General features: G+C 43.6%; 2 protein-coding genes across 3 annotated transcripts; both read right to left on the bottom strand.

Moving 5' to 3' along the window:
- Positions 1-16: 16 nt before the first annotated feature.
- On the bottom strand, positions 17-8,870 carry slc16a13 (solute carrier family 16 member 13). Of its 2 annotated transcripts, XM_020629158.3 has the most exons (6): positions 8,728-8,870; positions 5,425-5,670; positions 4,506-4,649; positions 4,135-4,391; positions 3,308-3,839; positions 17-1,031 (listed from the first exon to the last, which is right to left on the bottom strand). In XM_020629158.3, the coding sequence occupies exons 2-6, from the start codon at positions 5,651-5,653 to the stop codon at positions 817-819; spliced, it is 1,377 nt and encodes a 458-aa protein (XP_020484814.1). In that variant the 5' UTR covers positions 5,654-5,670; positions 8,728-8,870; the 3' UTR covers positions 17-816. The 2 variants fall into 2 exon arrangements, with proteins under 2 accessions (XP_020484814.1, XP_029132318.1); XM_029276485.2 differs by lacking the exon at positions 8,728-8,870 and having other exon boundaries at positions 5,425-5,846.
- Positions 8,871-10,891: 2,021 nt separating this feature from the next.
- Positions 10,892-16,769, bottom strand: bcl6b (BCL6B transcription repressor). The gene is made up of 12 exons (XM_020629168.3): positions 15,430-16,769; positions 15,032-15,109; positions 14,723-14,943; positions 14,322-14,570; positions 14,102-14,236; positions 13,809-14,001; positions 13,476-13,690; positions 13,301-13,392; positions 13,072-13,212; positions 12,851-12,981; positions 11,854-11,991; positions 10,892-11,753 (listed from the first exon to the last, which is right to left on the bottom strand). Exons 3-12 carry the CDS (start codon positions 14,935-14,937, stop codon positions 11,613-11,615), a joined length of 1,650 nt encoding a protein of 549 aa, XP_020484824.1. The 5' UTR covers positions 14,938-14,943; positions 15,032-15,109; positions 15,430-16,769; the 3' UTR covers positions 10,892-11,612.
- Positions 16,770-17,014: the final 245 nt, after the last annotated feature.

Raw genomic sequence — 17,014 nt, 5'->3', positions numbered from 1 at the left:
AGTGCAATATAAAGGGTTCATTTTAGATGATTAAACTCAGCTTTTTTTAATTAAGATTGAGTACAAAACATCACATAACAAATAACAGTGTGCTGTAGCAGACTGGAAATATGACTGGTGGAGGTATGATTCACAAAGTGCTAGTTAAAAAAAATTAAAAGCTGGTTTTTATTGGAGCTCTGCTGTTCACTGCCTGACAGAGCAATAAAGTTAAAAGAAGGCGACACATCTTTTCGATTGCACAGACCTGCCTGAATCAACTCAGCCTGGCAGGTATAGCGGCAGGTCACAGTGACCCGGGTGTTCAGTCAGTTCAACATCTCTGATTACAACAGACTAGGGTTTGTCATTTACAAAAGTACAAAGTGCTTCTAAAAGCGATGATTCTTCAGTCAGAGAATGGAGTCTTGTGTTCCTGCTTAGAAACATAATGCACTGAAGGACATTTAAAGCTTTGAGTCCGGGCTTAATAAATCATTGTTTAGAATGTGAAGACAGTACAGTACTGTTCAGCCACCAGACTTCATTCATGTTTACTCTGAAATCCAAGTAATCACATGTTTTACTCTGAGGCAGATACAGACTTAAACTGAGGTTTCTATGTATAACAAAGAGTGGCCCCTTTCTGCTGGTTGTGTTTCCACAGCAGGCGTCTTTCTTTGTGCTCTGGGTCAGTGAGGTATGAATGCACACACACGGGCAGCAGCATATAAACTGATGGTTTCTTCAGTTTAAAAAAAAAAAAAAAACTTGATCCTTCCAACCCTCAGTCCTGCAGCTCATACGAGTCTCATTTTATCCACCTGACAGATCTCCTCAGTGACCCGTGTCCGAAGGCAAACTGTTCATCTGCTCCAGCTCCGGGTGTAAACTCTTCTCTTTGTCGTCAGGCGATTCTCTTTGAGGAGCGGGCGGATCTTTGCAGGAGAAGTAGTGAGGCAGAGTGGCCATGGTCAGAGTGCCGAGGATGGGGAAACTACCCGCCATGATGAAGGAAGCGATGTAGTTACCAGTGACGTCCTTCAGAAACCCTTTGGATGTGGAGAAGAGAGAATATTCAGTTTAACATGAGAGAAACAGAAAAAAGGGCAGACATACTTTACAGGATACATTAAGAGAACAAAAAGGCTCTTCTCTGTGCAAGTGATGATTAAATATCTGTGACTTCACCTTAAAGTACTAAGTCATGTGTTATGCATTCAAAAAGATAAGCATCACAGGTCTTATTGTGACTCTGAAAGGTAGCGTTGGTCTCAAGACCACTTTTTGAAGATCTAGGTCTCATCTTTTTTACTTTGTCTTGTCTCGGTCTTAGACTGGGCAGACTCTGGATTTTAAATCAAGACCGGTAAAGACCACCACTGATAGGCAATTTTTCCACGTCATTCCTTTGAGTCAAAGGAAAAAAAAACGCCCCCTTTCTACAAAAAAATCATTCATAATTAAGTCCCTCGTCACCTTTAAGAAAAAGCTAAAGACCCAGCTCTTTCATGAATACCTACTAACTTAATGATGATGGTCTCCATATTATTGATGATGATGATGATGGTTTTTGTTTGATAACGACGACTTATAAGATGGTTTCTATACTGATTAGAGCTCTCAAGAACTGCCCTCAATGTTGTGCTTTGCCTCTGGTCACTTCCTGTCAGCACCTGTGTGTCCAATCAGACTCAAAGCTGATCGTTTGCTCTTACTGACATTGTTTCCTTTTTTTTTCTGGTTCCTTGCTTGTGTTGTTCTTACTCTCTGATGTACGTCGCTTTGGACAAAAGCGTCTGCTAAGTGAATTGTAGAATAATTAGATTTGTATTCCCTGGTTACGGCTGCAACCTTCCCAGTGTTACGGTCTAAGTGAGTGATTTTTTTATTGATATTTATGGTCTTGGTCTTTTCTCGGTCTCACCCTGCCTTGCTCTTGGTTTTGATTTGGTCTTGATTCCTAAATGTCTTGGTCTTGTCTTGGAGCACTCTGGTCTCGGGTGTGTCTTGGTCTTCGTTCGTGTGCTCTTGACTACTGAACACTACTGAAAGTTGTGTGATGCTGCTATGAAAGTGTTTTAAAAGGAGTAAGTTCTCAAATGACATCCAAAGAGGAACTTCAGCTGAGCTGGATGTTTGTTTTTCACAGAAGATCTGGTAAAACTAGTTTCAGACTCATCATCAACACTCTGCCTCTTGTCTGATTAGGAAAAACATTTTGGTCTGACATCGTGAGTCGAGTGTGCAGGGATATTGCAACAGAAAGGTAAAGTTGCCTCTATTTTAAGAAGCTGTTACATACTTCACATATTGCACAATATTTGTTTGTAATATGTCATCAGGTTTTTACGAACACCTGCTGTCTACATGGAGGGACCTAGATTAGTTTAATGAGTTATTTAAGAATAGAGAAACATGATAAGGGTGAAGCAACAAGTGTGGGGGCAAAACCACAACAAACATCACTTCACAAATACTGGGAACAGCTCTGAGCATGTTGTCTGAGCGGTAAAAAAACTACACTTCTTCCTGGGTTCCATTTTTTTAACTACACCTAAACTCATGAATACATAAAGTCAGAATAGTACTTCTTCACTCAGGAAGCGGTATCAACTGAGGCCGAGTCCATACATTTTTTTTAGATTTATTTTTGGGCTTTTCGTGCCTTTAATGCAGAGAGAGGACAGTGGATAGAGTCGGAAACCAGGGAGAGAGAGCGGGGAATGACATGCGGAGGGGGGCCACGGGTGGAGGCGAACCCGGGCCCACCGCTCGAGACGAGAGTCTCAATGCATGGGACGCGCGCCCTAACCATTGCGCCACCAGCGCGCCCCCAAGTTCCTGAAAATCTTCACCCTTGTAAGGAGTTTTTATAAAGGTACATTTGCAGTAACCTAAAAGGTGTGAATGAAAAAAAGCCACATTTTCAACCACCTACGTGTGGACTAGGCCTCAGTCACACATTGTATCTTAAAACCTTGGCAAATAAAATGTAGACTATCTGAGTGGATTGACACCCCTAAAGGTTTAGTTAGAAAATGACTTTTTGTGTTTCGAACCTTTTAGGTAATTGTGTAAAACAATGTAGGGTGTATGTTAAAGCTTGTGGTTAGGTGATGTGTGAATGGTAGACCTTCAAAAGAAAACAAAAGAAGGAGTAAGACAGCTGCCTGACCCCGATGGGTCACATTAATGTTTAACTACTTCAGCCTCAGTTTGTTAACTTTTGTTGAGGGATGGATTTAGGTCACTTTAGATAACATGACCTAACACTGACCTTCATGTGATGACCTTAATATTACACTTTCTGCTGATGTGGTCATACCTGACAGAGGAGCCCCAAGCAGTCCGGCCCCACTCTCGATGAGCTGCAGCAGCCCGAGACCCCCCATCACACGCTCCACACCCACAATCATGGGCACCACGGCGAACACCAGCGAGGTCAGCGCCCCGGAGCAGAAGCCGTAGAGGAGGCTGATCGACACCAGAGCAGAGTAAGACCCGGACAGGGAGCTCACAGGAAGCAGCATGATGAAAACGCCGGCCAGTGTCGTCCACGCGCTCAGTAAATGAATGAGCCGGAAGTGGCCGAGGTCTGAGAACCAGCCGGACACAACGCGGCCCAGGATGTCTGTGGCGCCGGCAGCCGACATGACGAACGCCGCCTGGTACTCGGAGAAGCCGGCCTGACGGCTGTGGGCGACAAGGTGAAAGTAAGGCACGAAGTAGCCGACGTTCAGAAGCGTGACGGCTAACGTGTAGGTGATGTACGGCCTCTCGAAGAGCAGCGACAGCTCCAGGTGGGAGGAGACTCGCTGCAGCAAGGAAACATGTGATGGCTTGGACTCTGAAGCGATCTAAGGGGAGAGAAAATAAGCGGAAATGTTGAGCTTCACTGAACAAAATAGAACCATTTATCGATCTAAATTAAGCTTAAGACAGCCTTAAGGCAATGTGCAGGGCTGAAAACCCACCAAAACTCTCCTTAGCATTTAATTACTTTAAATGTATTTTACGTTTACTTTATAGGAGCGGCTAAATTTAGTGTTAATTAATTATTCCACCAAACAACAAAACTGACTCCTTCATGATAAAATCAAGAATTGAACAAAACATGTAAAACAGGTGCTGATTGTCGGGTTTTTGTGTCACCTTTTTTGCTGCTTTTGAGCGTCGCTGTGGCCGTATGAGGGCCCCGCAGGGCACTATATTGAGGCTGAGCCCCCCCAGAATCAGCAGGGCCCCCCGCCAAGCGTACTTCTCTATCAGCAGCTGAAAGAGCGGGTTGAAAGCGAAGGAGGAGAGGCCGATGCTTGAGAAGGCCAGCCCCAATGCCAGGGTGCGTCTGCGGGTGAAGTGAGCCATGACCGTAGCCACCATGGGGGTGAAGACAAGCCCCCATCCCAGACCTGGACGGGAGGGAAATGGAGAGCGACTGTGAGGGGTCACTTAATCTACCCGCAGTTAACTATGTCAACGGTTAACTGAGTAAACAAGGACGAGCTGCTTTGACTGGCTGTTACCTGCTGTAAGACCCATGGTGAGGTAGAGGTGAGTCAGACAGGTGGCCTGAGAGGCGAGTATAAGGCCGAGTCCAGCGAGACATCCCCCCGTCATCACCACCAACCGAGTCTCATATGCATTACACAGCGCTGCACCCAGAGGACCTGCAAACAAACACACAGCACCATTAGCATTAAGCCCTCCAGTTATATTTGAACAACGACAGAGGAAGTGAAAAGCAGACTTGATGTCGTGTGCAGTTTAAACCACTTTTTACTTTGTGACTGAATACGCCTGATTAGTCTTCCTTCCATCTCTACAGCAACCAATGATTTAAATGCTCTTAACAAAAAGGAGGATGGACTGCAATAAATCTGCCACCGTGTGTTAAATCTGCCTGTGCACCTAGCTGAAACTGGCAGAGAAAGACAGTTTTATACTTTTGAGGATGACGACAATGCGCCACAAAATCTACCTCGCTCCGTTTGTACCCCAGCTTCGATCCATTTTATGGTTGTAGAAACATTAAAAGCTATACAGAACACACTCTTTCTGCATGCGTTTGTACCAGATCATCATTAAAACATACTTTACATTATGTAAACATTGACTCAAATGTTCAACCAGAGCACAGACAGCTGTATTTGGTCACTAAATATAAATAAATAAATAAATATTTGTCAGGGTAGCGTGTGTTTCTAATGAGTGACAGGCTGCTGCTTGTTAAAGGGTTAATATGTGGCAGCCTTTACCGTAGCATGGTTCAAAATCTCTCTCTCTCTCTCTCTCTCTCTCTCTCCCTCCCTCTCCCTCCCTCTCCCTCCCTCCCTCCCTCCCTCCCTCCCTCTCTCTGTCTGTGCTTCCCCACAGTTATATCGCATTCTGTGTTATCTTGCTTGTATCAGAAAAACATTATTACAGCTTCACACTTGGACTCACTGAAGAACTGCTGCGCTGCCAGCCCCGTGGAGGAGATCCAGGAGATGGCCTGCGCGCTCTCGTCAAAGTACTGAACAAACTCCACAAAGAAGATCCCCAGGCTCCGCATCAGGCCGAACACGAGACTGGTGCTGACGAAGAGGGCACCGACCAGCACCCAGCCCCAGCCTCCATCCGGACCCTCCGCCTCATCGCTCTGGCCCTCTGCTTCGGGCCTGGCCTTGGTCATGTCCCACAGAGGTCCAGCTGCAAAAATAAAAGAAACCAGAGTGTAAAAAGAGAGATAGCGGCAGATTAGGAGAGTGAAGCATACACGCAGGTGATATGTCTCTCCTTCAGCGGGCAGGGCAGGTCTCTGATCCTCTCTGTGGTTGTCAACAGCGATAATGATTAACTCCCCACGGACTAGATTCCCCCGCTTGAGTCATTTAAGTGTGACTCTGCTGCTTAACGTGATGGCCTTTATTTGAGAGGGAGATATAGGTGAGAGGTGAACTCTGACAATGACTGCTGACAATGAAGTGTTTCATGGATCAGCCATGAAGAAGTCTCCTCATGTTCAAAAGTGAAATAACCCAACGAGATTGTTTGGTATGCTACTGTTGATATTCAACAGTTCAAATATCATATTCCTGCATGTAGTCGTCATGAATGCAGTAATGAGATAATATCCTCAAAAGTCAGGATGTCTATATTTAGCAACTTTAAAACCACTTTACAAATGCACATAAGTCTCTGGTATTATGAAACGTAAGTTTGACACCTTGTCATTGTTTCTGAAGGATTTAAAGGGATAGTTTTTATTTTTATTTTTAGTTGGGGTTAGATTAAGAACTAAAAATTAAAAAAACAAAGACTAAGTATATAAACCACAGGAGATGTCAGTCAGCCGACTACTTTATTGAGAAACTTGTTGGAGTACTAATGGCACTGAAGCTAGGCTACACATTTTGAGAGAAAACTGAAAACTGATCTGAGGGGAAGCGTACACACTATATTTAGAAATGTGCATTCAGCAAAGCCATTTCGTTGAAGCACTATTTCACAATGCAGCACATACTTGCTACATTTAATATACATTTATGTAGGGTTTTTTTTTTTTGCACCAATGAACACCAAGACAAATTCTTTGTGTATGTGAATGTAATTGGTGTTCAACCTGATTCTGAAACATGTTCCTCCGCCTACACCACAGGGATCAGCTGTTCTGAGTGGGTGTCTCCCACTTACTATTGCGAAAATCCCTTTTACAGCCTCACAACTTTCCCTGTCAGGACACCTTTTTTTTTTCCCCACACATTCCTTCTCGCCAGGGTTTTCAATGAATGAAGTCTAACTAACTCTAATGGATAATTTGCCGCTAGTTGTTTGAATACATTCCAAAAAAAAAAAAAGAAGCTGTGCAGGAAGTTCAAAAACATTATTCACGAGAGGAGAACATTTGACGGTGAGGACCTCAAACACTCAAGTTTTTTTTAATACAACTGTGTCAAACTTCTGCTCTGTGGATCTCGGGCTCCCCCCCCCCCCCCATTCACCTCACCTCTGCTCGCCGCTCACACCCGCCTCATCAAGCAACTCAGTACCCCCCCGTTTTATTTTACTAGGAAATCTTGGATTCAAAATCTCTTCTTAAAAAGAGACCTGGCCAAGGTATGCAAAGAATGCAAATGAACAATGGTATTTCAAGAACAACGACATGCCTCTGTCACCACTTTCTTTAAGACACTCTTAAATTTACTCGGCCATATCAGTTACTCTGATTATAGCTTTTTCTGACTTTTATTCCATGCCAAAAGGTAAATAATAGGAATTGGCTGTTTACTCCAGATCTCTTCAAACTTAGGGTACAGTCAAGATCAACAAATGAAAGGATTGAAACTAGTAGGGCTGAATTAAAAAGGAGGGTATAGAGGCAGTATGGCTTTGTAAATAAAAATATGATATATATATGATTTGTCTGCGAGTTGGTAATGATGTCCAAGTCACAAGATCATAAAGAATAAAGGGATGTGTAAGGGACTTTAGTAATCAAACAAAGAGATGCATTATACACCGAATCAAGAGACCATGAAGTGGATGAGGATACATGCATACACAACATGTCACCATAATAAATCACAGACAGAAATGTATCTTAAGCAAGTTTGTGTCATGGCAGTGAAGGCAAAGCCAGACTTATTTCTAACATAGAAGCCAATCATCTTTCCGAGGTCGAATGGGAAAGAGAGAGAGTTACACATCAAGCAGCAACGGGGGAAGTACAAGATGCATAAAAACAGAGAAATCCCCCCCTTCTGACATGTCTCGTGAAACACAACTACTGTCTCCAGCATGCAGCTACTTTCGTCTTTCTGTGACCTGATAGTACGGCAACATCAGGAGGCGTTGTAGTATCATTTCCTGTTAAGAGTGCCTCCTCTTCAATGTGACTAATCCACTTATATGGAAAAACTGTCATGTTTAACTAACATGTTCTTTAAGTTGACCTGCAGCTGCTGGAATTGTTCATTTCACTTGAAACATAAAAAAGGATTAAAACAGTTTGTTTGAAAATAAACACTTTGTTTTACTTCTTCATACCAAACTAGTTATTTCTTCAAATTTAGTTGCGAACATGGTGTGCAAAATGCAACAATTGTTCAGATGAAATGTGCAGCAAAACCTGCAGGACTATGGATCTATCTCTCTCTCTCTCTCTCTCTCTCTCTCTCTCTCTCTCTCTCTCTCTCTCTCTCTCTCTCTCTCTCTCTCTCTCTCTCTCTCTCTCTCTCTCTCTCTCTCTCACACTCACACACACACACACACACACACACACACACACACACACACACACACACACACACACACACACACACACACACACACACACACACACACACACACACACACACACACTACACAACCACCTTCTTCAGGTAGAATAACGAGAACGTGCGTTGGATACCCTGCACGTGTTCTCTCCCATCATAACTCCCAAGTGCTTGACGTCTTGACGTAAGCTCAACACTGCGCATGCGCACTGTTGTAACGACACAAACGAAGCACAATGCTCCAAAAAATGGATACAATATTTTTTTTTTTTTAACGACACAGTGACAATGATATATTTCGAAAACGTTTTGAGTTATTCACCAGCTGTCTTTATAAATGTGTGTGTGTGTGTATCGGTATGAGTGCAGTTACTATGGCCATGTTTACAATCTCTACATTAACCCTTTCATAACCCCTTCAAATGAAATCTTTAAGACTCGATTCTGGATCAGGTCCCGACCTTAAGAAGTTAAACTCGAGACACCTCACCCTTAGTTTGTCATCTTTCTTCGGAATAGCACATGGTCCACAGCCTCCAAGTTCACAAAATGACAACCGCTTTCTTTCTATCACCATGAAAACACCGGAGAAGTTGAACACTCTCCACACAGGCTTATGTGTAAATGATCCGCGCCTGCGCAGTACCCTCAGAAGCGTGCGCATGATTTGACACGATGATAAATAATAACAGTGTCGGGAGATATATTTATCCTCAAATATTAAAAACAAGTATTCAAATCAACTTTAAGTCACTAGCAGCAGAAACATTAAAGCTCCTGATTGCCTACAACAAACCGAAAGTGAAATAAAAGTGGAAATATTCACTTGTAAAATAAGAATTAATCAAAGAAGTAACAAGAAGTCTACCAGCAAGAATTAGTCTCATGGTGGCTGAAAGGGAATAGCTTTTCTCTTTTCTGTTAACTGTCTTGTTTCTAAAACAAATGTAGTTTGATAGCTTGTAAAATCTCCACAGTGTTTTTCGGGTTTCAAGTAAACTTCATCGTTCACGTTTTTTTAATGTAAAATTTCACATATTCTCGAATAGAATTTGTGTCCTTTGCCAATTCTGATTTGCGAGCAGATTACTGGTGATATTTTTTCATTACTGATTCATATTTTCATGCAAAAAATAATGGAATTTCAAAAATGCACTCATCTGAAATAAAACTGTTAATCGTTTGACAGCCCTTAAAATAAGGGGGATCCAAACCAAAGATTCAAAATGAATTGTCTTTTACCTCTCTTGCCACCAGAAAACAGTCCTGTGTTTCCACATGTCTACCACTAGAGGGAGACCAACATATTTTCTGAGCACTATTTGCAAATGCACGCTTTGAGATTATTTTGACCTCAGTTATTATGTTAATTGAATTTAAACATTTCAATCAAATACGTAGAGGCTTACATAATGTGTTTCCCCCTTATCTGTATGAAAAGAGATTGTGTTGCAATGTCATTCCTTAATTATTTTTCTTCATATTTGCTTTGTATATATTGCTCAAAAGCAAGAAATGAGCCCTGTTATAGAGTTTGTATTAGCTGTCATGTTTGCCTTGTATTGAACACTGATTGGCGCTTAAAGGCATCAGGGTTGATTGAAAAACAACAAGAGGAGGTTTCAAACCCCCCAAAAATCGAACTAACATAACTTTGTTAACACTTGTTAACCTAATCTAATTCGATTAAAACATGTCTGATCACAAGCATGATATATTTAAATAAAGCAAACATAATTGTTTTATGCCAAACCAATTGATGCCCAAAAGCTGTTTTTTATGAGTGTAGAGGCCGATATCCCCCCAGGGACTTGATACACATTCTAACATTTCTATTTTTAATGTGCCCTGAGGAAGGAAATACTTCTCCAAAAAATGTACATACAATGATATTTAGCAGCGTGATGAAGTTTTCTGCAGTTTCAGTTTGATCTTCCAGTAATTTACTTCTTGAAATACACATTTCCAATGAAATATTAACTTCCTCACATGTTTCACCTCCTCTTTTCTGTTCAACTTTTTGTGCCTACATTTAATCAATAGGAGGGGAGACCCCAGAAAGTGATGTAGGAGAACAAAAACATGTCATGTACTTTGTGTTTTTAGTGGAAGAGGGAGGGCAAATGTTGGAAAGTCCCATCAAACTTCCAACGTTTGTCTAAGGAGCTCAGACAATAAGCCCAGCTAGCCACAACTCATCAGGGAGCAGGAAGCCTGTGTGGGGAGGGGGTGACAGAGGGTGGGAGAGTTCAGCAGGAGTCTGCAGCCCCTACCACGGTCGACCTCCTCACCTCCAGGAAACACCGGTGAACTTGCACACGTGTGGTCGTCTGGTCATGCAAAGAGTACCCAGCGTTAGGGAACCTGGAGGAAGCAGGTGCCCTACGCTTCATTGTTTCCACAAAAGTACCCAAAGGGGCAGAACAAAAACAAGAAGGTGGAAAACGATGAAGACATGATTCATGGGGAGAAAGAGTGCGGTAATGAGAGAGGAAGGAAGTCCAGGGAGGAGAGAGGCTGAAGGAGGGAAGTCTGGCAGAGTGCACACTGCTGTATGAGCTTAGAAACACGATTGGACTGCCCAGCACTTTGTATACAGTTTTAAACATGCAGTATTATTATTTTTAACGACACACTGAACACAAAAGCTCCAATTGATGTTAAAAAAAAGATTTAATTTAAATTGTACAAAACCATCTTTGTCCAGCAAATGAACCCATACACATACATAATGAATGCCATTATCATCTTTTCTCAGTGCTCATCTTAGAAAACTAAATCTCATTTAACAAGTCTACTTCACTATAAGACAGCTAAGTCCTTTGCCTGCCTGGACTGTTTGAGAAGAATTCACTTCATACTTTCTTTCTCTTGATACATGCAGGCCCCAGGCCTAAAGGTTCAGTTAAATATGAGTTAAATATATAGGTCAGAGGAAACTGCTGTAACTTAACGAAGATTAACTGCATCTCCAGACTTAACACAAATGAAAATGAACACCCTTCTTAAAACTTGCTTTCTCTTTCGTTCCGACATGCACATTCAAAATCCAGCGACATGCATCCTTAAAATACGTCTCCTTCTTCTTCAATTTCTTCCTCCCCTCTCTCTACACCTTCACAAACCTTCAAAAACACATTCCTGAACATTATCTCCATCTCAGACAAGACAACCCAGATTTCTTCTGGACCTTACAAATCTTCACTCCAAGTCCCATCCAACAATGTGCTGCTTTTAAAAGTTATTTGTAGGTTGTCAGATAGCACGATATTCAAACCCTTGTTGCCAATAATTTAGATTTTGTTAACTCATTTTCTTATAAATGAAGATCCTTTTTTTTTTTAGGTATTATCCTGACACACTGGTCTGCCCTCCTCAGCAGGCCTGCAGCAGAGCCTGGTAGGGCTCGGTCAGGACCTTGTAGCGGATCTTGGTGTTGGTGACGGCTCCGTGTTTCTGCCGCAGGTGCAGACGCAGCTGACTCTTGTGGCGGAAGTGAAGGTCACACTTCTCACACTGAAACACAAAGGGTCAAACACAACATTTAAAAAAAAAAAAAAAAAGGGAGTTGAAGTAAAAGTGTTACATTCTGCGCTGTGGTTGGTCAGTCACTCACAGTATACGGCTTCTCTCCGGTGTGAATGCGCAGGTGGCTCTTCAGGGTTTGCAGGTGGCGGAAGCGGGTCCCGCAGGTGTGGCAGGGGTACGGTTTCTCCCCGGTGTGGATCAGAACGTGGGCCCTCAGATGGGCAACCTGACAACAAACAACAAACCGACAGCTCAAGCACCAGAAAAGGCAAGATTCTGATTTAGGAAACGTTGTCAGATTGATGGTGTGTGTCTGAAAGGTTCAAGTATGACATGTTTCCCACCTGGAAGAATTCACCCACCATTTAGAATGATTTTTAAAACACCTCTAGGGTTCGCACGAAGCCAGGATTTAGACTTGCAAAACTAGTAAATGTTGACTGATACCTGTTTCTAAACCATGGCACCAAAAATAGAAGTCTTAAGGATCCTATTTTGTATTATTTCTTGTTTATAATTAACAGAAATTGCAGGAAAACTCTTGCACAATGTCCAGTTGTCCAATTTATACATAAATATGAAACAGCACGCACAGCCGAGAGTACTGGACGCTGGCCAGAAAATACATCCAAAGACAGAAGGAAGACAAAGTCTGCACACCAGAAGCTGCTCCAATTAACATGATGTCTGATGAAGGGCTAGGGCCTGAAACGTCACACGGTGATCATCTCAATTTAATGTTAATTGGAGCAGCTTCTCGTCTGCGGACTTGGTCTTCTTTCTGCAGTTGTCAAATTTGAAAATATCTCAATTACAATTACTAAAAAATGGCTGAAGATCTGTAGGTTTCTTCTTTGTGGAAAACGAGGGTACTTGTCGGTACGAACGATCATAATATGTTAACTTTTGACTTGCCTCTCTAGAATGACGTTTTTTTTCTGCACTGGTTGACGAAACATCTGACATTCAACTACCTGATATTTCTCGCTCATAGTTCTCACTTTGGGAGTTTTTTTTTCGAATGACTCCTGAGGTAACCGAAGCATTAAGCGTTCTCCTTTCATGGAAACATCGTATTTCCTCACCTGAACAAATCGAGCTCCACAGGTGTCACAGCGATACGGCTTCTCTCCTGAGTGAATGCGGGAGTGAGTCTTCAGGTTGGCCGGTCTGTTGAACTGGGCGCCGCACACGTTACAGCGGTACGGTTTGTCACCTGGAGGGGCCAAAAAGCCAACGTCAGTTTTCTGTTTTTAGTTGAAGATGCTGAATGGGAACATTTTTTTTTTTTTTTTTACAGTCTCACCTGAGCAGACAGTCTTGGTTGCATGGAGGTTTCCAGAATAGCAGAAGGGAGCATAGTAGTTCTCACTCTTGATTGCATGTTGGGTGTGGCGGGAAGCTTCAGCATCAGTGGGGTGCAGGTGTGGGTAAATGCAGGGGGAGACTGAGGAAACATGCAAACAAACTTTGAATAAGAGCCTAGACATCAAAAAAGTGACATGTCTGAAATATAGGAGAGGTTTCATTCATACCTGCTCCTTCTTTTTGAAGGGGAGGCACAGAGGGGAGTGGCCCGAGGGGAGGGGCTCGGCCAGAACCCTCGTAGCAGGAGGCCTGCCCCTGTCTGAAGATGAAATGGATCTAATTACACAGGTGAAAAAAAACTGTTTTCCTGCATGTGTTGTTTCATAAATCTCATCCCTTTACCTATCAATCTGACCAGGCACTTCTCCAGACCACGCCTCTGTAGTCGCTACTTTTAGTGTTGAGCCAATCCTGTCGCCCTCAGGTGCTGCGTGGCTTTGTGCTTCCTCCACCTCTTCCTCCTTCACCGTGGTGGATGCACAGAGCGGGTTGAGGACGATGTACTTGTACTTCTTCCAGTTGCAAGCCTTTGGATCCGGCTTGGCTTTGATATCCCTCTGGAGAAATAAATCCACTTCATCACTTGAAATCTATTGTAAATTAAACGTTCACTTTGGTAAAGAAGAGTTTCATGGCACTTATAATACATTTATAACATGTTTTTTTTATACACACCACAAGGTTCTTGTTGCAGGTGTTGGATTCTGCAGGGGAATTTGGTTGGCAGCTGGAGCGTGTGGGGCTGTCTGGAGATGGAGTAGGGCTGCCGATGGGGGGCGACTCAGGCTCTCCTTTCAGCTTGTTTGACCCAGGCTGGCAGGTCAGGAAAGCCCCTGGCTTCAGAGAGCCCCCGACATCCGCAGGGACCCTGTAGAAGAAACACAGGAAGAGCTGTAATGAGCTGAACAAACGACCAAAGCAGGGCAGAAGTAATTTAATTGTGTGCAGTTACAGGCGTAATTCTGTACCTTGTTGCCACTGCTGTTGGGAGACATCTCTGGGGTCCAGGTCTGGGCAGGTCCCCTCCTTTAGGGGCAACACAAGCTACAGACACCCTGGAGTCCTGCTCCATTTGTGGGTGTCTTGCACTCGTATTCTCCCTGCTGAAAAACAAAAAAAATGTTTTAAAAAAAACTCAGTGAAAAACATGCAAGGTAGCACAAATAAGCGGTCCTTCTATTCCCTCACCAGTGCAGCTGCATGAAGTCCCTGCAGGTATCTGCCACGTGGTCCATCTGCAGGTGGGCTGCCACGGTGAGCACCCCTGGGACGGTGCTGGGAGTCAGAGGGAGGCGGGAGGTGTACATGAAGTCGAGCAGCAGGGACACGCAGGATGGGTCTAAGGTGTCGGGGAGGGAGATGGTCATGAGCTGCCCTCCACTGCCACCACGCCCCTGAAGAGGCACACAGCGGGAGTAAAACGAGTAGAAGAACCCACTGAGAGGAAAGAGGGAAAAATACAAAAAGAAAATATGAATCAACTGCAGAGATATAAATAAGAGATAACGGCCACAGTGGGTGGAGAGGAGATGGGTATAAAAAACTAAATAGGGACTATTTTGTGTCGATGCATTCATTTTTCCACTAACCTGCAAGCCACCAGCACTGCACAGTGTGCCTGCAGTTGTACATTGCCGACGACCAGGGTGGTGTCAGTCAGGATGTTGCGGTGCCGGAGTTCGTTCAGGTTGAGCAGCACATCATTGGAGTGGCGGGTGAACTCTTTCACGTATCCTTCAGCGGGGGCAGAAGACCTCATCATCTGCACTCTGTCTGCACGGTATCCCTCCAACACTTCCATCATTTCAATCTGCAAGGAAGGGCGTGGTAAGAATAAATAAAACAATAAAGCAGTGCACCAAATTAAGATTGTATTCTGATGCACAATGCAGACTTACCTCTGTGGAACTGATAGAATAAATAAACAGGAGTGTCCCAGACACTGCTGTTAGGTGAGACCAGCTCCCTACTCGTACCTGCACGCAGAAAACAAGAGTCATCCACTTTGTCTTAATCATGTATAATTAAAATTCACTAAAAGATAGATAGAAATGTAGCTAATAATAGCTCCTCAAGACATTCAATGTTGGGAAAACTCCAAAATGAAAACAATTTGAAATCCTATGTTTAAGCATTTTAAAACTGAATGTATGGACAAGACAAACCCTACATTTAACCCTTACATTTCAAGGATAAACCAATCTCCACTTTCAAACAAATAAGTAAAGCTCATCAAGCAGTTATTAGAAAGCTAATTAAAATGTAGATCTAGTAAGAAAATCTTCCTCCAACTTACCCCGACCAGCAGGGACGAGATCTAACGTTCCACGTGCTGCCTTCAAACCCCCGCAGCTCAGTCTACAGAGATGTAAAGCAGGGTCTCCTTATCAGCCTCCAGTGTTTCTGACCAGCACTGTGAGGAGAGGCTGGAGGGAGGGGACTCTTTATAACGTCGCGCAGGAAGCCCCCATACATCCAGATCTGCTCATTTCCTCTTTCCTCAATGGCCCACGCGTACACTGGAAGCAGCGCAGGAAAGGCCCTGGCCCAGGCCCCGGGCTCCAGGTATTTTTAGTGGACTATTAGTTTTTTTAAACCCCCATTGCTCTGAGTGAAGTAATGGCAGGAAAGCACAGTGTGTTTTTGTGCCACGCTGAGAAAATATATATGAGGACCCTCGGGGAGATGCGGTACGTGCCTGGCTGTCCAGGGGTAAGAGTTTCAGACTTCCCCCACCAACGCTTTCCTCCTCTTCAGCCCTCTTCAGGATGGAGGAAACAGTCTGAGAGGAAGCTGGAAGACCAGCTTATTGTTGGATAAACAAGCCGTGGCCTCATCATTAAGATTCAATCTTATCAAGGGAGTTTACACTCATATTCTGCTTCAGGATTTCTAAAGCTTTACTCGCGGTGGCCCCTAGGGAACCTTTGAGTCATTGATAAAGTATAAATCGAAGAAGAAAAAACAACAACTCAAAGTTGAAATGCTGTGTTCTCCTTTTGTGTGCGAAATTCAGTGTGTTGTTTAATTTTGACGCAGTAATGTATGAAGTCATTTTGCATCATGCTAATTATTTTGTGTTTTGGGAAATGTCGTAGTTTTTTGTTAGATTGCCAAATGTTGTAGTTTCAGAAACATTTTTGTTTTATGTAATTTTGTGGTTTTTGCAAATGTTGCTTTGTTGAGACCTTCAGGGCCACCGTACTTTTCTGATTCCTCATGACATATTTAAGAAGCAGTGAAAATCAAAGGGAAACTGTGTCATTGCTGAGTCGTCCAGTTCAGGTAAATGGGCATTAATAAAGGCTCCACAACAGCGTCCGGAAGCTCCTGGCCTGCTGCCTGAGAGCAGAGGCGTCGTGTTATGAGCACCAAAGAGGAAGGAAGCAAATTGATCGTTCTAGATGGGAGACACCGTCCCCTAGCATGATGGTGAAAAACAACCTTCACCCCGTCCTGAATGAGAGAAATGCAGCCGACAGATGGGCAGGAACTACCCCACACTCACACTCACACAACCACACACACCCACACACACTCCTGAATGCATCCTGCAAAGCTGCTCCAACACATGGATGAAAACGCCTGCGCAGGACATCCGTCAATAATAAAGTGAGCAGGAGACAAGGGAGGAGAAATGGAGACTGGGGGGGGGGGGGGGGGGGGGGGGGGTAATTGAGCATGGGGGAAAGGGCTCAGAGGTCATGAATAACTCAAAAACAAGCGGAAAGTTACTGTACCTCACAGTCAGGGCAGCCGCAGGCTCACAGAGAACCAGGAGCAGGACAGTTCATTGAGGCTCTGCAACAGTGAACTGTGTTTCCTTCTCATCAAAGAGTTTCACAGAAGGAGACATTGAAGAGGGAGGAGAAAAGGGCAGA

This window comes from Labrus bergylta, chromosome 22 (assembly GCF_963930695.1).
Source record: "Labrus bergylta chromosome 22, fLabBer1.1, whole genome shotgun sequence".
NCBI classification, from domain to species: Eukaryota; Metazoa; Chordata; class Actinopteri; order Labriformes; family Labridae; genus Labrus; species Labrus bergylta.
This window is presented reverse-complemented; position numbering and strand designations above follow the sequence as displayed.